Raw genomic sequence first — 24252 nt, forward strand, 5'->3', positions numbered from 1 at the left:
TCACTTGTGGATGACAGAAACCCAACCCAAACTAGGCTTCATTCAGAATAGGGAACCAATTCCTTGTTTCAGTTAAGGAATGTGTTCCCCATCAACAACACAAAATACACAACTGAAGTCTTAAGTAGATATGGGGGTTAGTTTCCTGATCCCAAGGCTGCTATAGGCACTCATGGAATTCATTTTGGACCTTTTACCCTTCTGTCCCATCATTCTTAATATGGGGCTTTCATAGGAAAAACAAGGGAAAATTGCAAAACTTCCTTCTTAGCAAGACTTGGCCTTTTTATTTATAAAGGAAACCTCCTCAGGGACTTTGGCTTGCATCTCTGCTTTCACTGTGATCAGATTGCAAAGGGGGTGGGGAAATAATAGCTCATATGTTTTTAAGGTACATATTAGAGGCAGGCAAAGGAGAAAGGGGTTGGAAATGGAGGTTTACTCAGGTAACAGTGTCTTTCACATTCTTTGATTGGGAAAATCCAAGGAGATGGTTTGCTTTTGTTGATTGAATCCAGAGGATCCAATACCACTCCCTCAAGGTGGTGTCAAAAATATGAATGCACCATAGAGATGGAATCCTAGGTTACTAACCAAGCATAGGCTACTTGAACAGAGATATTCTGGGCATCTAGGTCAAATTCTCTTTACATTTGGTTAGTGGCTTAGGTTTATGGCATACTTTCGTTTGCTTTATGGATGTGCTATGACATTCTTATACAGCCTTGTTCTTCCTGGGATTTCTAATTCCATTTTCTCATTTACAGAAGTAATATTTGTCTTCATTCTCTCAAAACTGTAATTTTTAAAATTTTACAAACTTTTCAAATGCTTTATTATGAACTGACTGCTTTCAGGGCCTGCTGGACAACTACCATCCTGACATTTATTTTCCTTTTATTCTTGGCTTTTTCTTGGACTCTATATCTTCCTTTTTCTTAGACATATTTTTAATTTTGCTGGAGTATATTATAAAGTAAGTTTTCATAAGGAGTACATGGCAAGTATACATTGAGCCTGTGCTTATCTGTCCTCATGCTTAATTGGTAATTTGGCTGGAGATGAAATTCTGAGTTCAAAATAATCTTCCTTTAGCATCTGAAAGAATTTCTCTCTAGCAGTCAGTGCTACTCACTCTTGTACCTTTGATGAACCTTTCTTTAAAGACTCAATGTTTTCTTAATATCAAGATACTGTAACATTTCATGAGAATCCATCTTTTTTTCTTTTATTCTGCTCAGCACCTGGGGGCTCTTCCAGTCTGAGGACTTGGGTTCTTCAGCTCTTATAAATACTTCCTTTCTACCACCTTTTGTTCCTTTTTTTCTTTCTCTTTTTTTTAGCAAATTCAGTAGCTTGGTGTTAGGCTTCCTGGATTTGCTCTTAATTGTCTTACAAGACTTTTGTTTTCCTCCTTCCACTCACCCAGTTTTCTGGGTATTTCATCATTCTTTTATCATTTCACCTTTTCTATTGAATCTTTAATATGCTATCTTTTTCATAATGATGTTTTTGTTTCACATGTGTATTGTGTGTTTTCTAATATCTTGGACCACACTCAGATGTTTTTTTCCCTAAAATTCTCTTCTGCTTTAGCTTCATGAATTAACGTTCTCTGTCCTCTCTGGGATTGGTTTCATTTTTCCCGTATTTGTCTCTTTATTCCCCAGCTTGCTTCATGTCTGCTCATCCTTGTTTACCTATCCCTATGCATGAATGAAAGATGTGTAGCAGCTGACTTCACTTCCCTCCTCCTCATGCTCATCTGCTGTTCCTGTTGGCCTTTTCCTTCATTAGGAGTATGGGTTGTGAGCTCTAAAATTGAGGACGTAGTATGTCAAAGAGCAGGTTTCACGTTAGGGTATGTTAAGGTGAAGCAAGCAGGATGGGGAGAGGTTCCCACAATGCCAGAGGAGGGATCCCCACCAGGGTCTGCTAGTCCCTCCTGGCAGATTGCTGGCTCCCATTTGGAGAGTAGATGTTTGACTTCAGACTAGGAGTCAACCCTGCCACTACCCTTACAGGCTGGAGAAAGGGAGGCCATGCCAAGCCACCATCCTGCAGGCCGTTTTGCAGATATACCCTCCTTTCAGTTTCTATACTTCTAATCTCAGATGCTACCAGCTTCCACCTCCATTCTTGTCTTCCACCTGCATGTGTCCCAAGCTCTGCTGTGGTTTATTTCTCAAGTATACTATCATCTCACCTATAAAAATCTTTAGTTCATTTATGTGCCTCAGTGGGCTGTGATAGGGAGATGTCTTGTTTCTTCACCTAGAAGCCCTGGGGTATTATATGTTTTAAAATTATATTTTTGAGAAATTAATTTTCACACGATAAAAATTCAAAAAGCACAGAAGGACATGCAAGGGAAAATAAGCCTTTCTTGAACCCACTCTCTAGGTTCTCTAGTTCCCCTGCAAGAAGCAATTGCTTTTAGCAGTTTCCTGCATATTTGCAGAGAGGTTATGATATGTACATTTAAGAAAAATCATGTTGGTTGTTGTGTATAGTATGGACTGGGTTGGGGGTGGGGTAGTAGGAGACAGAGACTGGAGTCTGGGAGTGCCATAGCAACTACAGTGGTCGAACCCAGCAGTCCCTAATCTTTCGGCACCAGGAACAGGTTTCCTGGAAGACAGTTTTTCTATGGACCTGGAGGGTGGGGTGGGTAGATGAGTGGGGGATTGTTTGAGGATGATTCAGGTGCATTACATTTATTGTGCACTTTATAGTTATTACATTGTAATATATAATGAAATAGTTAAACAATTCACTGTAATATAGAATCAGTGGTAATCCTGAGCTTGTTTTCCTGCAACTAGACTGTCCCCTCTCGGGGAGATGGAAGACAGTGACAGATCATCAGGCATTAGATTCACATTAGGAGCTTGCAACCTAGATCCCTTGCATGCACAGTTCACAGTAGGGTTCATGGTCTAGTGAGAATCTAATGCCGCTACTGATCTGACGGAAGGCGGAGCTCAGGCAGTGAGCGGTGGGGAGCAGCTGTAAATATAGATGAAGCTTCTCTTGCTCACCCACCTGCCAGTCACCTCCTGCTTTTCGGCCTGTACCAGATCTGTGGCCCCAGGTGTTGGGGCCCCCTGTAGTGTAGGCAATGGGTGAGACCCTGCACTAAGATAATGGGATGGGAATGAAGGGCAGGATGCTTGATCAAGATAATTCCGCTAAGAAGTAAATAGGATCTTGCCACTGGTTTGGTGTTGGCAGGATATCAGGGATAAATGGGGGAATAGGGTTGTGGTGAAAAGAAAGCAGGTCTCTCTGTTGATTTTTGTAATGGAAAAAGGGCGGGGTTTTATTTGATTTAATCTGGTAATTTTACAGAGAATCCGAAGGCTTTGCTTGTCTCTTTTAAGGTCTTGAAACCTTAATAATTTGCCATTTCTGCTCCCATTCCTCTTCCTTATGCATGTCCCCTCACGCCACCAGTGGGTCTCTGAGACTATCAATCTAAAGTAATTTTTGTAGGAGTTGGTGAATATATATCATTCCCACTTCCTATTGAGGGGAGAGAGCAAACTAGAAACTCAGCAGCCAAGCACAGCAGCCCATAGGCATATTTGGGCTCAGCATTTTCTTTTGTTTTGTTTTCAACTTGAGTTAATGGTTTTAAAAACAGACTTCCCCAAAACTCTGAATTTATCACCTTTTTTTGAGAAGTCAGAAGATCTGGCAAAACTAGAACAGTCTTCTTCACTGTGATAATGGAGCAAGCATGGGAAGCTTCGAAGGGTCATACCTTCTTCACAAGGCCACAGCCCCTACCCCTCAGTCCAGATCTATATGTGAACTTACCGCTGCCTTCCTGAATCATTTAACTGCCTGCCAGGGCCGGTGTTTGTCACCCTGGCCATAGAGATCCCACTGCAAGAGATTTCCAACTATCAGAGAAGCTGTCTGTATCTCAGTTTATTGTAGTACACATTATGGTGGTATTCCTTTTCCAAGCAGTTACAAATGGGAGAAATGGAAACATGATTCTAACAGTTGAAATCAAATGTAGGCAATACCAACTTAAGAAAAACACAAACAGTGTTGATTAAAGTTATGGAAGAAAATACCTTTTGGCTTGGCCAGACTGAGGTAAATATTTCTAACGACGTAGTTAGCACATATGCCACTCACAAAGATGGTGGAGTGACAGTTAGAATATGCCTGAGGTTTGTAAGCTAGGAGACTGGACGTTATTTTGGCATTACTTTCCTGTGAACAGTAACGATGTGTTAACATGTGGAAAAGTGAGGGCGAACAGAACGCTTTTGATTGTATTGTTAAAGCAGTACCTTAAGAAACCCTTCCGGATAAATTCTCCAACTCTTAAGTCAGTAAGGAAAAGGTATAAAGCCTTTGTGTAACCTAGCTGTTACAGAGAACCTTGCCGAGCAAGCCGGTTGATTGGAATGATGTACCCTAAATTTACCTGTTGTGGGGGCTGTGTTTTCTAAGGCTATCCTCGGGAGTTCCCTTTGTGTAGGTTGGCCTTGGACTGACCCCAAGATTTCCAGTCATCAGAATGTAGGAAGTAGAGGGAGTTGAGTTACACATGCTTGGAACGCAGCCCATTAGAGAAAGCCACATGCGTTTTCCAGCACTGGCCGTCTTTGTCTTCAGCTTTGAGTCACTGAATATTTGATCTGAATTCCCCACTCTACTTACACAAACAGTTCCATGCACTCCTCAGGAAGCGTGTGACATAACTTTGTGATTGATGTTAGGATTCCAATAACAAGAACACAGGATCACAGAAAAGGTTTGGTAACCTGAGTAACTTTTTAAAAACAATTAGTTATAAAGGCGTATGTCTGTGTGAAGGAACAGATGTCGGGAGGCAGTGTGCTGTGGGAGCAGGCTGCACTGGGGTGAGGACTCAAGAAACAGAGGTTCTAACCCCAGCTCTGTCTCTGTCATGCTACATGACCTTTGAGCAAGTTTTCCTACATTTCCTTTTCTCTTGTGTAAACTGAGGAGGTTGCACTAAACAGTCTTCCAGTTTTCCCATCTTGGACATTTGAGCAGTCACTTGTTCTCATTATCTTTGCTTTACAGAGTGAGAATCCTGGGAGTGACGCTCCTCAGTGACTCTGTCCTCAAACGTAGTGGTTGGCCTCCTCTTCCCTGAGATAATGACAGAGGGCCCTGTGTGACTTACATGGCTGGTGGGTCTTCCCTGACCATCTTCAGCTCCTGCTGCTGGCAGTACATCTCAGACACTGTGGGAAGCAAGGCTGGCTTTATGGGGAGACAGTCTTTTCCATCTGAGTTTCAGCATGCCAAGCAAGTTCTGTTCCTTTCAGGTGTTTCTTATTATTTGGAGATGGTTCCTGAAATACTGCATTACATTTTTTTACCTTCCCTCCACCACTTTTTTGGCTTCTTGGAAACCGTGCATTGGAATCTGAAGAGGCTATTAACATGGCAAATCTTAAAGTCACAGAGAATTAGTTTAGCAGATGGTAAAACCAAAGGCTTGGGAGTAGAGGGTGTTACAGAATAAGGAGCGGTAGATAAGGGGGCCTGAAGGCCAGCTTCGTCTGTCTAATAAATTTGTCCTGCCCTGGTCCTGGGTGAGCAGGTTTGAAAGTCACATGAAGCACACTGCTCTGCCTAGTTCTGCTCTCTGCCCTGAAACCCAGCAGTGGCAGGTGGGCTTTTACACACCCCAAACACATGGATATACAGAGACAGCCACATTTACCTGCTTATTTTCGTGGGGTGAGCCAGGAGGAAAGAAGAGAGATGAGAAGTGGACAGGAGAGGAAATATTAATAACTAATGGAACAGCAGCTGAGCAGAGGCTGGAAAGAATGGGATGAGAACACAGGTAGAGGGTATGTGTTTCACAGACGTGAAAGGAAATCTTGTCTCCACAGAAAGCTGTGAAGGAAAAGAATGAGTAGCATGTAGCTTAGACGGTGCAGAGATATAAGGAATTGTTTTTCTTCTGACTTCACCTCAGTAAAGTTGGGAATCTCACTGTCCTCATCTCTCTGCTGAGCTTTCTGTGTTTTACTTGGTTCTAAGCAGATCTTGATACTGTTGAGTTTGGCGTCTTTGAAGGAGAATGGTTTTTTTAGAGTAAACAGCAGGGACTCCGTTTTGTTCCACATCAGCTCACCCTTCTGTTTCTGGATCCACAGAGAGTGTGGTGTCCAGTCAATTGTTTTTTTTTTTTAATTATACTTTACGTTCTGGGGTACATGTGCAGATCGTGCAGGTTTGTTACACAGGTATACATGTGCCATGGTGGTGGTTTGCTGCATCCATCACCTTGTCATCTACATTAGGTATTTCTCTTAATGCTATCCCTCTGCAATCCACCTGCTATTGCTCCCTTGGACACCCACCCACCAGCCCCCGGTGTGTGATGTTCCCTTCCCTGTGTCTGTGTGTTCTCATTGTTTACCACCCACTTATGAGTGAGAACATGCAGTGTTTGGTTTTCTGCTTTTGTGTCAGTTTGCTGAGAATGATGGTTTCCAGTTTCATCCATGTCCCTGCAAAGGACATGAACTCATCCTTTTCTGTTACTGCATAGTATTCCATGATACGTATGTGCCACATTTTCTTTATCCAGTGTATCATTGATGGGCATTTGGGTTGGTTCCAAGTCTTTGTCTTTGCTATTGTGAACAGTGCCTCAATAAACATACATGTGCCTGTGTCTTTATAATAGAATGATTTATAATCCTTTGGGTATATACCCAGTAATGGGATTGCTGGGTCAAATGGTATTTCTGTTTCTAGATTCTTGAGGAATCACCGCACTGTCTTCCACAAGAGTTGAATTAATTTACACTCCCACCAACAGTGTAAAAGCATTTGTTTTTCTCCACATCCACTCCAACATCTGTTATCTCCTGATTTTTAATGATTGCCATTCTAAGTGGCCTGAGGTGGTATCTCAATGTGGTTTTGATTTGAATTTCAGTAATGACCAGTGATGATGAGCTTTTTTCATAAGTTTGTTGACTGCATAAATGTCTTCTTTTGAAAAGCATCTGCTCATATACTTTGCCCTTTTTTTGATGGAGTTGTTTGTTTTTTCTTGTAAATTTGTTTAAGTTCTTCGTAGATTCTGGATATTAGCCCTTTGTCAGATTGGTAGATTGTGAGATTTTTTTTCTCATTCTCTTGGTTGCTGGTTCACTCTATTGATAGTTTATTTTGCTCTGCAGAAGCTCTTAAGTTTAATTAGATACCACTCGTCTACTTTGGCTTTTGTTGCCATTGCTTTTGGTGTTTTAGTCATGAAGTCCTTGCACATGTGTATGTCTTAAATGGTATTGCCTAGGTTTTCTTCTAGAGTTTTCATGGTTTTGGCCCAATGTTTAAATCTTTAATACATCGAGACTTAATTTTTGTACATTGTGTAAGGAAGGAATCCAGTTTCAGCTTTTTACATATGGCTGGTCAGTTTTCCCAACACCATTTATTACATAGGGAATCCTTTCCCCATTGCTTGTTTTTGTCAGATTTGTCAAAGATCAGATGGTTGTCGTTGTGTGTCATTGTTTTTGAGGCTTCTGTCCTGTTCCATTGGTCTATATCTCTGTTTTGGTACCAGTACCATGCTGTTTGGATTATAGTAGCCTTGTAATATAGTTTGAAGTCAGGTAGCATGATGCCTCCAGCTGTATTTATTTATTTATTTTTGCTTAGGATTGTCTTGGCTATGTTGGCTCTTTTTTGGTTCTATATGAAGTTTAAGGTAGGTTTTTCCAATTCCGTGAAGAAAGTCATTGGTAGCTTGATGGGGATAGCATTGAATCTATAAATTACTTTGGGCAGTATGGACGTTTTCATGATATTGATTCTCCTAACCATGAACATGGAATGGTTTTGCATCTGTTTGTGTCCTCTCTTATTTCCTTGAGCAGTGGTTTGTAGCTCTCCTTGAAGAGGTTCTTCACATCCCTTGTTAGTTGTTAGTTGTATGCTTAGGTATTTTTCTCTCTTTGTAGCAATTGTGAATGGGACTTCACTTATGACTTGGCTCTCTGTCTATTATTGGTGTATAGGAATGCTTGTGATTTTTGCACATTGATTTTGTATCTCGAGATTTTGCTGAAGTTTCTTATCAACTTAAGGAGATTTTGGGCTGAGACAATGGGGTCTTCTAAATATAATGTCATCTGCAAACAGGAACAATTTGACATCCTCTCTTCCTATTCGAATACCCTTTATTTGTTTCTGTTGCCTGTTGGCCCTAGCTAGAACTTCTAATACTCTGTTAAATAATAGTGGTGAGAGAGGACATCTTTGTCTTGTGCCAGTTTTCAAAGGGAATGCTTCCAGTTTTTGCCCATTCATTATGATATTGGCTGTGGGTTTGTCATAAATAGCTCTTGTTATTTTGAGATACATGACATTGATACCTAATTTATTGAGAGTTTTTAGTATAAAGGGCTGTGTAATTTTGTTGAAGGCCTTCTCTGCATCTGTTGAGATAATCATGTGGTGTCTGCCTTTGGTTCTGTTTATGTAATGGATTATGTTTATAGATTTGCGGATGTTGAACCAGCCTTGCATCCCAGGGATGAAGCCAACTTGATTGTGATGGATAAGCTTTTTGATGTGCTGCTGGATTCGATTTGCCCATATTTTATTAAAGATTTTTGCATCAATGTTTATCATGGATATTGGCCTGAAATTTTCTTTTTTAGTTGCATCTCTGCTAGGTTTTGGCATCAGGATGATGTTGGTCTCATAAAATGAGTTAGGGAGGATTCCCGCTTTTTGTATTGCTTGGAATAGTTTTAGAAGGAATGGTACCAGCTCACCTTTGTACCTCTGGTAGAATTTGGCTGTGACCCCATCTGGTCCTGGACTTTTTTCGGTTGGTAGGCTATTAATTGCTGCCTCAACTTCAGACCTTATTATTGGTCTATTCAGGAATTCAAGTTCTTCCTCACTTAGTCTTGGGAGGATGTAGGTGTCCAGGAATTTATTCATTTCTCCTAGATTTACTGGTTTATTTGTGTAGAGGTGTTTGTAGTAATCTCCGATGGTGGTTTGAATTTCTGTGGGATTGGTGGTGATAGTCAGTTGTTTAGAGAGAGAGAGAGAGGATGAGAGCATGTGCAGCATGTGCACTGAGAACCAGAGAACACTGTTCTGTCCTGTTTCTGCTGAGGGGAATGGTTTTATAACAAAACCCCACCATTATCATGGGAAAGGAGGGTAGAAATAGCTTTGCTATTGAAGACCCTTCTTGGTAAATGTGTTGGACCAACCAGACTTCAGCTATGTCTCTTTTGGCATTTAGAAGGTCAACCAGGGCTTCAACACTAAGGAAATTCAAGAATAGTCAATTTCATATACTCTTCATATACAGGTTGAGAATTCCTTATCTAAAATGCTTGGGGCCTGAAGTGTTTTTGGTTTTGGATTTTCAAAGTTGGGATGCTCAACCTGTATTGACTTTATGCAGATATAAAATTTATTTTTATATTTACTGAGACAGTGAAGCAGCAGTAACATAAAACTGACCATATAGCACCTGCCTTGATGCCCATGACCTTATAACCCCATCCAGTGTATTTTTCTGTATTCTGCTACTTTGATTCCTTGGGCATTTAATACTGCATTACTGAGTTGTAAACCTCCCTCCTGCCTTTCTTTTATGTGCCGTCTTTTTGTTGTTTTGTTGTTGTTGTTGTTTTTAAGATACAGGGTCTCACTCTTAACACCCAGGCTGGAGAACAGTGGCATGATTATAGCTCACTCTAACCTGGTACTCCTGGGCTCAAGTAATCCTCCCACCTTAGCCTGGGGTAACCAGGATATATGCTGTCATTATGCTTAGCTTCCTTTGAGGCTTTTCCTTATCTGCCCACTTGCCTGACTTATGCTTCTTCCAGCCCACTAACTATGAGGTGTGCCGGGGCTTAGATCTGGGACTCTTTGGATGTCTCATTCACCCTCAAGGTTAGGCTCCTGGTTTTGGATGACTCTCAACATGGTGCTTCCTGATGGCTTTCCAGGGCTTTAGTTCAGCATCTGACTTCTAAATGGCTGTTGGATAGATCTTTACAGGTGACCATACTCTCCCTCGCTGCCGTTTCTCATCCCTCCCTCTGGTTATGGTGCCATCATTCTCCCGTACATCTCTACATGAAGATTTAGAGCCTTGAGTGCTCCACATCCAGTAGAGGGCCAAAACCCATTTACCTTTCCTTAGCACATCTTTTCTTATGTCCGTCTGTCCCTCTGTCACCTCATTCCTGAAACGCTGAGTCTCCTTTCAGTTTCCCTGCCTCCAGCCCTTCTTCAGTCTATCTTGTACCGCATTTCCAGAGCGATCTGTAAAATGCTGCTTTGTGTATGCCACTTTTATTTCTACTAAAACTTCCATATGAAATAATTTCTACCAGCAGAAATCTTTAGTAACTATCTGGAAAATAGTCTTAATTCCTTAGCTTGCCATTGAAAGCGTTCTGTAGCTTTCCTTCTTTCTTCTCGTTACTCTTCACCTAGCTTTCTGTTGACTTAAATGTATTGCGAGCCATTCCAAGGTCTACCTTTGTGTGCTGGGGGTGCGACAGTTTTCCCAGCTCCCTCCTTCTCTTAACATGGTCTTTGCATATGGTCTACTCTTTCCACCTAATGCGCCTGCCTTCGCAAAGCCTTTGTCAGTTGCCCCTTGGTGAAGCCCCCTGTTCTGGATTCCTGTAGGATTTTTTTTGGTAATCATGTTATCACTTGTGTTTTATAAGCACTACCTTCCTCAGTATTTGTAAACTGCTCTGGGGCAGGGGTTGTGTCTTAAGACTTTTCCTTTCCAGTGTCCATCACCTGCCTTTGTCATAAGCTATTTGAGGACAGAGTTGACAGAGTGGGCTCTGAAATGGACCGAACAGTGGACTGAGTGGAGAAAGCCTCTGGAAGTCACAGAGAGCCTTGCCAAGACTCCGGATCTCTCCTAGCCTCAGTTTTTCCCTCCTACGTCAGTATGAAGGGGGCTGGTCTGTGACCTCAGAATCTGTTTCTCAGGTCCTAAAACTAATGTTACGTGAATGACTCCAGTGACTGGCTTGGGAAACACTGTGTTGCAAGCCTCTCCCCTTCCCTGTTGTGATGATTAAACAAGGAGAGTAGAGTAGTTTGCAGAAGCAACACATATCCTAATGAAGACAATATAAAGTTCACAAAATAAAGTAGGATTTTTTCCTAACCACAGTCACAGAAAGTGATGAGACAACTTTCAAGAAAAAACTAATAAAAAGCCAAGAGCTGGAGACAAAAGACAGTATCTCCTCCTGGGAGTCATTTTCTTGGCTCTCAGCCTCTGTCTGTATCCAAAATAGGATTTGCTGCTGCTTTCCATTCCTCCAGCATTCACAAAGCAGTCACTTGGCCTTCCTGTTCTCCTAAAAATTAAGCCACTCCTCCCCTATCCACCCTCTCCCCAGAAACGTGGCTGAATTTCCTCCCTTAAATTTTGCAATGTACCACCACTGCCTATCTTTCTGTGGGGTAAGCTTTTCCCCTCTACTTCCCTCTTCCTCTGAATCAAGATGAGACTTAAGAAATTTTTTTCAAAAAGATGAATTTTTCAGCTTATCAGTTTAAAAAGTAAGTATTTCAGTGGGCAGGGATCTGATTGTATTAAACCTCTGATTAGATGTTAGAAAGAAGTGGAAACATGTTTTAATTGTCTCCAGAATTCTAAAATGTCTAGAATCTGACTTGTTACGGAGTCTTGAAATTCTGGCTGAAGGCTCTTTTCCTTCCATGGTTTATCAAATTCTCTGCTAGTAAGTCACCTTTTCTAACTAGATCTAAATGTCTCTCTTTTCTACCAAGACTTTATTCTTTTTCCTTCCCTGTCTTCCCCTCGGGAAATAGGTTTGGCAGGGACCTTATCTCAAAAGCCTTTATAACAAAATCTTTTACTGAAACCTCTGAAGTAAGACTGTTCTCCTCCGCTGCGGTGTCATGTGAAGCCCAGACTTCCAGACACTTTCTCATCCCATTAGATGTTGATAACATTGTTGGCCCTTACTCCTGGTGACTTTTTTCCTTTCAAAGCGGCAGTTGCTGTGATTGAATGGGTTTTAAATTGTCACAGTATGAGTTCTTTATAGCTAGAATTCCTTTGGATTTTCCATCATTTGTGGGGAGGGGTTGAATAACGGAGAAAATAAAAGTATGAGGCTTTGTCAGACATTTAGTACTGAAACTGAGAAGCTGAAACTGAGAAGCCTTATATTCTCCAGGAAGGTTACAGGGTGAAAGCACAGTTTCACAGTTAATCACCGGGAGTTTTGTTTCTCACAGTGGATTCCAAGCTTACTGTTAGCCCGCTGGCACACCTCTTGTTGGCCTTATGTCCTTGGTTGCTCTAAGGACATAAGGCTTGGTTGTGGCAAGGACTGAATTCTACTTTGCTTACCTTTCTCTGTGACCAGTTAGATTGTCAATGGCTTGTGGAGATACTTAAAATGTTCCATTGGGTGAAAAAAAAAAAAAAAAAAAAACACACAGATGACTTGGAGAACACAACAGAGAGGATATAAGAGGTGTCTTTGGTTTGTTCCTCAAGGTTGGATTGAACCTTAATGGAAAAAAGTTGTAACTTTGTATGTGCTTTCCAGAAGCAAAAGCTACCCAGATGATTTAATCTACAGGTCTGTGCAGTTTTTAACCCACAATGACTAATCAGTATTGATTTTCTCATACTTGCAGGCAGGATTGCTGCTTAAACAACAGTGGAGACACTCAGATTTTATCTGACAAAGTTGTATAGTAGATTTTCATTTTCTATATATTTGGGTGTGTTATACTTATAAAAATATATAGATCTGGTGCTTGGAGGATAGTAATAAAGTGAAACACTGTTTTCTTAATTTCTTCAGGGAAGCATTTCTTCCTGTTATTTAGCTATCTTCTAGCCTTCAAGAGCAGAAATCAGTAAGCTCACTTAGTGAAGTCATTTTTCTGGTGGAAGAGCAGATACGGAATTGCACTAATTTTGCTTCCTTCCTTTTGGAGTTTGACATTTCATCTTTCAGACTAAGTAAATTTCAATCATGAGGGACTCCTAGTAACCAAATGTTGTATTTAGAAATGTTATTTAAAGCTGTTACTTTTTATTTTTAAAGCTGAGACTTCTGAAGTTTCATAATGTATAGACTAAACTTCAGAGCACATGTTAAATACATTCTTGTTCTAATTCTGGAGATTAGAGTATTACATAATTTGAAGTATTTCCTCCATTTGCTCAGTGTAATCTCTTGGAAGATCAAAATATATTTGTCCCTGTAGGCTTTAATATGTAAACCTATTCGTAGATTATTTAAGTATTTATTTTACAGATCGACATTTCATAAAAATATGAATGATCATGCCTTGTGTTGTCAGAAGTATATCAGTAATTGGGGCCAACAATTACATCCCCATTACATATGCTGTTTGGAGGTGAGAGAGGCATGTTCCCACTTATAAATTTGTTTATTAGAGAAGCCAGATCTGTTAGAATCAATCATGTAGATTTAGATGATTTTGATATTTCCATGTATGCTATCCAAAGAAACATCTTAACCAGAATTGTGTGTGTTGACTTTGCCTGCAGTGTAGAAGTGGATCCTGTCATCTGTTCACTGTTGCTGGGTATTGAACTATATTGATGTTCCAATCCATTGAATGGCTCCATGAACAAAATGTGAATCTGGCTCAAGCCGGATGTTAGATGGGTGGCAGAGACAGAGGAAGGGTGTTAGTAGAGCCTGAAGCAAGGAAAGAGAGAGGGAAATGCTGGGTGTGCTGAGAACTACCATGTTGTTGCTGGGCTGGAGCTTCAGACACATGGAGGGCAGGCCTGAAAGGTGTGTCCCAGAGCCTTGAGCCCATCCCCAAGGCCTGAGCTCCTGGCTGGGAGTTGCTAACTTCATTCAGGAGACAAAGGGAGCCAATGACAGATTTTTAAACAGAAAGAAGGATAAACACACTTGTCGGGGCCAGCACCTCTGAATTGTTTTCCAGAAACCAGCGTTTGGCTCTCACAAGTAGTAGTCTACAGCTGCCAAAGCTCTATTGCCCTGTGAGTTAATAATTGTTTCTATTAATAAAATAGTCTTGTCTTTACCTTCAATTTGTATGTGCTGATGATTCATTACCAGAAGAGGGCTGGTGTAGCTACTTCTGGATCGTGCCAGTACCTGATACCATTCCATTAAAAAAGGAAAAAGAAAAACATGCTTAATAAGAGCCATTTTTAGAGCTATGCTAAAAAGCTAAAAATGTTGATTGCAAAATAATAGCATGGTTGTTCATTTCAGGGTTCATTAGACCACTACACTGGATATTGTGGTTTAAACTTTTTAAACTAAGTTCAAGAGAAACAGACTTTCCCTCCATGGCATCTGACTGTGAACTGAATTTGCCTGATGATCTTCCTCTCACTGGGGAGAGGAAACTCTCACCACCACTGGCTCCTATAACCCTGCTCATCCTAGTCTTGCCTGACTGACTCCTGTTACTTTTGGTAAAGTCACAGCTTTGCTTTCTTGATTTCCACAGCACGCAGTTTTCTTTTCGTTTTGGCGAGGTGAAAGGGAATGGCTTTCTGAAGTGCCCGAGATGGGAAGCACACAGTTCTCTGTGGTGCAGTCTTGAACTGTGTGAATCTCGTTACCCCCATGTGGTCATGTTCCTTGTTCACCGCCCCCTTGAAGTGGAATGTCCTGGACACTCTACCTCTCCTGCTGCTGTCTAAGAAGGCATTAGTTTTTTGGGCAGCTGCTTCATTGATGAGTCACTTAATATATAGGAAACTCAGATTCTTGATTTTTTTTAAACTGCAATGAACTCTTACTAATTCATATCTCTGTTGCATAGTTGTTTTTAAATGTGAATATAAGACTTAATTTTTGTTCCACTTAATTTTCTTCTTTATTCGCTGCATCTTTTCGGATTCTCCTTGGATGGGATTCTGGTTCTCTCAGCTTCTATACTGGTTGTTCCTCCTCCTAAAGTGGCATCATCTAGAGCTTTGAGAACTATACCATTGACATACTTACCATAATGAGAATAAACTAGAATGAATGCCTTGTAACCTATCACCGAAGGCTTTTTATCCAAGTTTATTCTTTCAGCCTGGCTATTACTCTCCTGACACACATGAGCTCAAATGATATTCTGGCAAAATTTAATATCTTGCTTAAGTCCAGAATATGTCAAATAAATCTGGGTATACGTTGCAATATTGGTCTGCTGTCATAGATGGTCATGATGTGGGATTAGGTTAGCACCAGTAAGGAGTTAGAAGAAATGAAAAGAAGTGTGGCTTATGAGAAGGAGGGTTTTCATTTTATACTGATGTTTGATTTGGTCATTCTCCATTCTGTTGAATTCATTCCTTGAATATACGGTCGTCTGTTTTTTCCTAAAAGAAGGTAAAAAAATCTGATTTGAAGCTCTATGGGAATAGCTGGATTAGCCAACAGGTGGGTTTTGAAGCCAGCTGTTTGTCAGTCTGAATGTCTGTGCAGTTTTTACAGAGAAACCTTGTCTCGTCTACCTTGGAGATGTTTGCTTCGCTTCCAACATTTGGCAGAATGAAACTTTGGAGAAGGAAAGGAACAATGGGGCTCATAGTTCAGATTTACATGCTTTTATTTAATACCTTTTTTTTTCTTTCAGTCAAAGCCTGTAGTAACTGAGGTCTGTGGTCATCCTACCACAGAGTTCTCTGTTCTTCAGGGAAGGAGGCCAAGGTGAGAGACAGTAGTCCTGTACCTGTGAAGGGTAAAGGGTTAAGGCAGAGACCTGGGGGTCCATTCTCTCTCTAAATAAACTTTCACTTAGTTTTGTAAGTTTCCATCCTCATGTTTCACTCCTGTTTTTTGTGGTTTACAGTCTCTCCAAACCTGAGCCTCTCTGGGTTTCTATTAGAGTAAATCATTTTTCTTGGTCTTCTCCTCTGTAGGTTCTTTAGGCTATAGAAGAGTTGAGGAAGTTAAATCGGGCATCATTCTATGTTGTCTTTCCAAAATTTGTTGAAATTGCTTCTCTACTATATTCCCTCCTATTCTTTTGCCTAATCTATTTCTTTAATTTTTCTTTGCTGTCATTTTAGTCATTCTTGGAAAGAAGTAAGAACTGTGTAGTCAATCTACTACATTTAACCAAAAGCCTATATAATACTCTTAAGAAAAGACTGCAAGTTAGTTGAGTTTCTGTACAGTTAGTAGCAATATGTTATATAGCAAAGACCTTATTACTATGAAACTAAAACTTTTTTTTTTTTTCTGAAATGAAGTTTTGCCCTTGTTGCCCAGGCTGGAGTGCAATGGCACGATCTTGGCTCACTGCAACTTCTGCCTCCCAGGTTCAAGTGATTCTTGTGCCTCAGTCTCCCAAGACAGGCATGCACCACCACACCCAGCTAATTTTGTATTTTTAGTAGAGGTGGGGTTTCTCCATGTTGGTCAAGCTGGTTTCGAACTCTCGACCTCAGGTGATCTCCCACCTTGGCCTCCTAAAGTACTGAGATTACAGGCATGAGCAATGGCACCCGGCCAACTAAAGCTATTTCTAAATGACCTATAATGACACATTGATATTACTCAGTTTCTGATTTGATTATTTTATGGGACATCCAGAAGATCTGGCAGTTGTTCCTTGTGTGGGAACTGCATGTTGTCCTAGAGGAGTAGTGTTGTGGGGTAGGGCAAGGGTGTCCTCTCACCTGACTCTGTGATGCTCTGATTCAAATTATTCCCCTTGCCTAGTACCCAGATCCTTATTTTGTGAATACGGGTCTGGTCCCGAGGTGTTCTCAGCTTCTCTGGTCCTGAGGCTGTGCCTCCTGGAGCACAGATTCTGGTGGACTCCTAACGCAGACCTCCATCTGCTCCTTCACAGCGACTGGTACATTAACTGGGTGATTTAAATGGCCCACTTTGCTCTCTGAGTATAAGAAAAAAGACAAGAAACCCTGTTATCGTTGGCATTAGACTATTGGAGGAAGGGAAATGTAATATTAGAGCAACTTCCATTGAAGCCACCCTCTCTGTAAATAGTGCCACTGATCTATTAAAGAAGACGTGTCAGAGGAAGGGGAGTGGGTTCAGTGGAGTCAAGCTACTTACACAAGAGTGGATATCATGAATCATGCCATCGACTTATGTCCTGTTCAGTTGAAAGATGTGAATGTACTTAGTCTCAAACCCTTATAAACAATTCAATATGGTCTGAGTTCTAGGTTTATTTCAGTGGAAAGTTTAGAAACTGACTTCAAATTAGTTTAAAAAATAATATTAGCTCATATAAATCCAGGAGTGACTTTACCCATGGCTAGATCCTGAGTTGTGGGTATTATATTTAGGCCTCACTCTCTCCTGATCTTTTAACGGGGTGAAGCTCTCAATCCCAAGCCAACCACTGTGCTGGGGAGAAGGGCATCCTGACTGTCCTTCACAAGGCAGTAGCCCTATGCCGTCACACAGAAGGGAGAGGAGTGGCGGAATGGGAGAGACCAACCTGACAGCTTTCTACCACCCTCTCCTCCATATGTAGGAAGTATAATCACTCGTGAAGATTTAATTTGCAGAAAAGGAGACCAGAAAGGAGTAGGAAGTTTGGACTTTTCAAAAAGGCAGAAAGGAGCCTCTGGAGGATCCAAATCATATAATGAGTGACCAGATGAAATTTGTGTCTAAAGCTCAACCTGAGCTCTGTGCGGAGAATCAATCACCTAAATTGAGTTGGAAATAGACCAGGTGATGATCAGAAACTGACAGGACCTGGCCTGGAACCAGGAATCTGTCTTCTGCCACATTTGGATTTTACCCAGAGGGGAGCTGCCAATTCACCGTGGGAAATCTGACAAATGAAAAATGTGTATATAAAAGGGAGTGTTTATACCATAATTGCCTAAAATAAGCACTCCAGGCTTAGACTCCATCAACAGAAGCCATTTCTCACTGAAGTGTTTGCCACAAATAGGCTGCACTTTGAGGTATCAGACCCCCAGTCCTCTTCCCCATCTGGACTTGACTTCAGAGATCCGTCCTAGTTACGGCTGAGCCCACATTCTCTCCTCTGGGATCGTGGTCCCAGAAATCCACAAATGGATTTCAGCAAGTATGTGACTTAAACCCCTAAAAATGTATTAGGAGAAGGTCTCTTCCAACTACCAGGTTAAGAGGCGGCTAAACTAGAGGTGCATGAGAACTCCGCTACATGAGAGGACCCCTGGAAAAAGGAGTACCCAGCTTCCTCTCAGAGCTTCTTTTTTGGGATTCCAAACTCCTATTACCCAATTTATCTCCGAAAGAGACCCACAATATAATAGAAGTTTCCATGGCAGATTTATTCCTGGGACCATCCCAGTTGAAACATGGAACATGTTTTTCTAAAGAGATCTTGTTATTAATATGGCAGCAAATGAGAGTAATGCTGATGTTATTGTTTCAACTAATGGTGTCTAAACTTCTCTATTGAAATAAAAAGTTTGAGCTTTAACAGCTTGTATCTCCAATTTATGTATATGTACAAATTAAATACCTTTAGTACTGAATTAATGTTATATATCCTAAAAAGCAGAAACAAACTAGGCATTAAAGGATAAGATGAAAATAAACATATAGATGAATATTCTTCCCATTTCAATGAATTGTCAGTTACTACATCTTTTAAACCCTTTGTCACCTCGATTTAAACCCAGGGATTAAATAGATGTTGCAGAGTGAAGTGGAACCGTATACCCCCTTCTTGTAACTGCTTCTTTGAAAAATACAAGTTCTAAACAAACATTTTATGAAAATTGGAAATACAATTTTGTTATAATTTTGAGACCATTAGTCTTTTTCTCCTGCCATATGGTATCACCTTGATAGTTGAGGCAAACCATGGTAAGAATGGAATCACAGTCTTCCCACGTCCCACACGCATTGGTGTCTGGGAAGATCACACTAATCGAATGTGCTGACATTGTTTCCTAATCTGTGGTTTGTTTATACTATGAACTCAGCATCAACAGCCTTCATTTTTGAATTGTATATAACCAAACAACAAAACCTTAAATTTAGGGAAAATCTGTAAGAAAAATTGGATCTATCTTAAAGCACCAGGATTTTTTTGTTTGTTTTGAAAGCTTTATTGAAGAGTTTTTGTTTGTTTGTTTGTTTGTTTGTTTGTTTGTTTGTTTGTTTGTTTTAATAGGAGAGAGGGTGAAATGTAGGACTTGGTTTCTTCTGGGTTATCTGTCATATATAATTGCCAAATGGGAAGTAGGAGAAAAGACTGGAATGAATATACGAAATTCTAGCATTAGTTGTGGATAGCGATTTTTTTTAAGGTGGCTTTTCCCCTTCATTTCTTAGTTTAAAGTGAAATAATTGCTGTGTTTAAAAAACAGGAAAAAAGTTTCCAAATATTACTGCCATTCTGAAAAGTGCCAGGAGCTCATCAGTTTGATTTAATGTCTATTTCAACAGTGAGCGAAGGGCTTCAAAACATCAGTTGCTGTTTGACTGCATTTTGTATTCTAAACTACCCAGGTGCCCCTACTCCCAAAGCCTGGTAGTTTTTGTATCTGAGTTTAAATGGCTGTGTGGTTGCATGTGTTTTGCTGTGAGTGCTACTTATGCCATGAGGGAAGCCGGATATAGCTGCATTCTTGATGTCTGTCTGATACTAGTCTCGTAGCCAGAACTTTTTGAGCTCTCTTTGGTGAAGGAGAAAAAATCCCCAAAGCACAATTCCTCTGCTTCTGTTTCCCTACTTCAGGTTTTTCCCTCCCCAGCTCCCTAACCCATACTCATTCATGGAAATTATTTTTCTGCTGTCACCGGAAAATAACACGATTCTGATACTTCAGGCATGAGGTGACTCTGATTGTTTTTTAGGTTCTTGCCTTAAACAAAATTAAATCACCAGCAGTGTGTTGCATCCAGCCAGCACACATCAAAGCTCTTGCCTATCTGGGTTGTGTGAGAGCCTTGGCAAGTTTCTGAATCAGTCAGAAATTATTGCGGAGCTGAGACTAATCAGTGAGGAAGCTCAATTTATTTTTCAAATATAATTTCTCTTGTAGCCAGTGTGTCCTCGTGCTTTCTCTAAAATGCAACTGGCCCACTGTCCTCTGGCCTGTGTTTCCCCCCAGCTCCTTGGTGACTGCTGTCATTTTAATGCAAGTAACCCTTCTTGACAGGAATAAGATTAGATAATTTTCTGACCTCCTAATCCCAGAGGCAACAATTCCCTGGTTTGCCATTTTGGTTTTAGGTTTTTCCATAAAAATATTTTTGAACATTAAATGGGTAGTGGAAGCAGTTGGTAGTTGCTTTTCATGGAACACATTTATTTCCACATATCAATGAAAATAACTCAGTCATATTAAAATGTTTCTGTGCCATAAAACTCAGAAATTTCTATGGTATTAGCTTTAAGCATAATGGCCCAAAATGTACTCATTAAAAAGTAGGAATAAAATGTTCACATTTTTGCCTCAGTGATCTCAGCAGTATATTTATACCAATTAAATATTTAACTTATGTATAAATCACATTCAATATTACTCTTAAGAAGCAAAATACTTGGTGGATTGTATACACCAGGATTTATTCCCTGAAGGCATATACATTTCCAGGTTTCCTTTGAACAGGCAAGTTCAGTCAATTAGCAAGTATTTAATAAATTCCCCAAGGACATCTGTTGGATCAGGAGCCCTGTTGCCACTTTCCTTCTCAACTTTTAACTTGACAGAGTGAAAACAACTGACATTTAGAGTCTGATTTCTTTCAGTATATTCACTGCAGACTCAGGTTTTTAAAACTGCTTGATCAGTTCAGCTGAGGAAGGAAGGAGTGGGAATGTACTCCTGGCCCAGCCTCCCGGTGAAGCCACCCACCAAGTGTAGCCAACTGTCCCTCTGAGCAAACACAGGATCAGCTTGAGGAGGGAAGAGCCTTAGTTCTCCTCTCTGTGTATTCTTCTGTTTTTTTCATCTGCTCTGCCCTAACCCAGGTGTTTAGCTTCAAAATTTACTGTCGTACCTCAGAGTGACTGACTTGGAAATTGTAATATTAATCGTTGGCAACACCAACAGTGAAGATAAACGTTATATAGCACTCAATTATATGCCTGAACTCACTTTAAGTATTTTATAGTTCATAATCTAATGAATCTTCAACAACCGTAGACATAATTATCCCCATTTTTCAGATGAGGAAGTGGAGACAGAAAAAAGTTAATATGTCTAAAGTCAAATGCTAGTAAGCAATACAACTGAATTTTAGTCATGGGGTTGTGATTCCAAGAGACGATGCTCTTATCCTCTATACTGCCTCCCTCCGAGCCCAGAAAGCTTTTCTGCCACCGGCATGTCTAGGATTTATTGAAATTTACATTCCAGATTATTGGTGTCCTTCTTGGTTCATGCAGCAAAGGCAGCAGTATCATTTCAAACCTAGGCTCAAGCATACCTCACCTCTCAGCCGCCATCTCATACTCTCAGGAGGTGGCTCATTGCACAGATCAGAGAGCCCTTAAAAGAGGATCTTGCAGCCAGCATTTTTAGCTGTCATAGAATTTACTCATTGAAGGCACTCAAGGGGCCTGACTTGAACATGAGGAAATCCTACCTACCTAGGTTAGGAGACCAAGGAAATGGGAACATCACCCAGGCTGCCTCAGTCTTCTGGACGCTCTAAAACTCTAGCAGACCCTGACTGAATCTTAACAGCTACCAAAATCAGGTAAAGGAGGCAGGATAGATACAAATTTAAACTCCAGTTCTTTCTGTTCTCCAGTGTTGGAGTTGCAGAACTGGGCATAACATCTTTACCGAAATGGTTTCTCTACAGGAGAAATCATTCCCAGTCCAGAAAACTTCTTTATACCTTAAGCGAAGGAGTACTTCTTCAAGCCCCGAATCTCCTCGTGTGATTTTATCATGAAGGGACATGGGCCAGGAGAGAGTCTCCCAGCACTGTGCCTTCAAATGACAGGATTATTAAATCCACATTTGCCATTTTATTTGTGTTTTCTCACGCAGTTCCTGTATGTATAATTCAGTTGTATCCTTCTCATTCTCAAGTGCTAAATTCCGCTTAAATTGATATCTTCTTCTGAGGATTTTTACCTTTCTCTCGTTAAGTGGATAAAGAAACTAATGCACTTGAATAGTCAAATCAGATGTAAAAATTATTTGTAAATTCCTTTTGGGAAGTAATATGGAATATATGTGTGTTTGGTTATTGGAATCTAAGTTAACAAGGAAGCTAGTGTTTTTATTTGATTTGTTTCTCAAACGTACTGAAGTCAGACTTTTGAAGACGCCAGAATGTGAAGTGAAAAGAAGGATGAGGAGAATTTTGTGGTGTTCTCTGAATTGATTAAAAAAAAAAAAAAAAGCCCATTTGTATTTTGGAGCTGTTTAAAGTTTTATATGGCACCTTTCTTTCACCTTGGGCAGCTTTAGAAACAGAATTAGCTCACTCATAAACGATTCCAGAAAGTGTGCTGGGCACAGCCTAGGAAAAGCAGAACTTACAGGGAGGATGTTAGGAGCATCGTTGGTAATTGCATGTTCTTGGAAGTTTTCCAGAAGACTGAGGCTACCACCTGAATTTCTGGCAGCAAACTCAAGAATCCTAATTGGATCAAGCCTTGGTTTTATCTCTTTTCATAAGGTATTTATGTCGCTTTCATGTATCTTTGGGCTGAATTGCTAGAACCCAAGAGTTCATAATTCTACAAGAAACCTGCCACTGCTTTTAGTAGCTTGTGTTCTGTTTGTCATCTGCATGTCTGGGACCTATGAGGGAGTGTAGTATTACGCACAAGGCTGGGTGGAGCCTTGAGTTTCCTTGAGGAAATGGGCAGGAAGAAGAGTCCTGTTTTAACTCTGGTTGTTTTCTATATATAATATCTGCACTTAACAGATAGTCTCTGTTTTTCTGCCTTTTTAAAGGGAAATTGGAAACTATGGGTAGAGATAGAGACCTTTTTTGAGGGATTTGGGTTTACTAGAAAGCCTGTCTAGGGGGGCTTACCTGGTGTGCTGAAACATAGGGAGATGCTGCAGTGTGCTCCTCCACTCTGATCTGATGCAGAGTGGCTGCTTCTGATCACGCTCTACAAAGGAAGAAGGTGATAAGGCCAATCGCATTTTCTTCTTGAATTGTTGTTCTCAGAGCTTTCCTTGGCTTGACAGGATCATGACCCTTGATTTCATTGAAATAAACATATTTTTATATATGAAGAATTTATCTCATATATGCTAAATGTTGAAAGTGACCATGGAGCAAAGTAGCAGCTTCATTTAAAGGTAATTTTCAGTATCATGATGGTGTATTATATAATAGGTTTCTTAATAGGTTTTAATGTCCTTTATAATCAAAGTAATGATTAGGCCATTTCATTTTCATGAGGTATCAGTTCATGAAAGTAAATAAGCACCACCAAATTCAGTTAGTCAACAAGTATTGAGCACCTGTGATTTTTTATTTTTTTTTTATTTTTTATTTTTTGAGGCAGATTCTTGGTCTTGTCACCCAGGCTAGAGTGCAGTGGTGCCATCTGGACTCACTGCAATCTCTGCCTCCCGGGTTCAAGCAGTTCTCCTGCCTCAGTCTCCTGAGTAGCTGGGATTATAGATGCCTGCCATCATGCCTGGCTAATTTTTATACTTTTGGTAGAGATGGGGTTTCACCATCTTAGCCAGGTTGGTCTCGAACTCCTGACCTCAGATGATGCACCTGCCTCAGCCTCCCAAAGTACTAGGATTAGAGGCCTCAGCCACTGTGCCCAGCCCTCTGTGATTCTTCTATTTGCTAATCAGAATAGTGCTTTCGGTTTAAACCGAAACTCTGTGTTAATGACAAGTGGCTAAGAACATCCCCCTCCACTGTCAGTGGTAGAGAGGGGTAGGACTTACTCTGTTGCATATACACTGTGTCTCCCTATTCTTTTTTCTCCAGTGTCTCCCTATCCTTGAGTTCTTTGCCATTTAAGAGCAGAGAATGATCAGATGAACAGAGTTGCTTCTGACAGAGTCATCCTAGACCATCTGTTAAACTGACAAAATTTCATAGTAGTTAGGATTGAATGTTATTTGTAATCTAGGGATTTGGGGCAGCCAAATATATCTTAGGTGACTCAGGATTGATTTGAATCTAATTCTCAAAGAAATGTTGATTTCATAATAAATGTTTCTAACATGCTGTTGACATCTGGCTGGAGTTGGGGTGGAGGGAGACAAAGGGACAGTGAGCG

General features: G+C 40.5%; 1 protein-coding gene across 3 annotated transcripts in view; it reads left to right on the forward strand.

The window, feature by feature from the left end:
• Positions 1-24252, forward strand: part of MCC (MCC regulator of WNT signaling pathway) — a 445857-nt gene that overhangs the window by 211775 nt on the left and 209830 nt on the right. The window contains exon 1 of one of the 3 annotated variants that reach the window (XM_074382539.1): positions 11610-22667. The exons of the other annotated variants lie outside the window; for them this stretch is intronic. Coding sequence (XP_074238640.1) covers positions 22536-22667 — 132 coding nt within the window. The 5' untranslated portion in view covers positions 11610-22535. Of the gene's footprint in view, positions 1-11609; positions 22668-24252 lie in introns of those variants that run through there. 3 annotated transcript variants of the gene reach the window in all.

The sequence above is a fragment of the Saimiri boliviensis genome, chromosome 1 (assembly GCF_048565385.1).
Source record: "Saimiri boliviensis isolate mSaiBol1 chromosome 1, mSaiBol1.pri, whole genome shotgun sequence".
Classification (NCBI taxonomy): Eukaryota; Metazoa; Chordata; class Mammalia; order Primates; family Cebidae; genus Saimiri; species Saimiri boliviensis.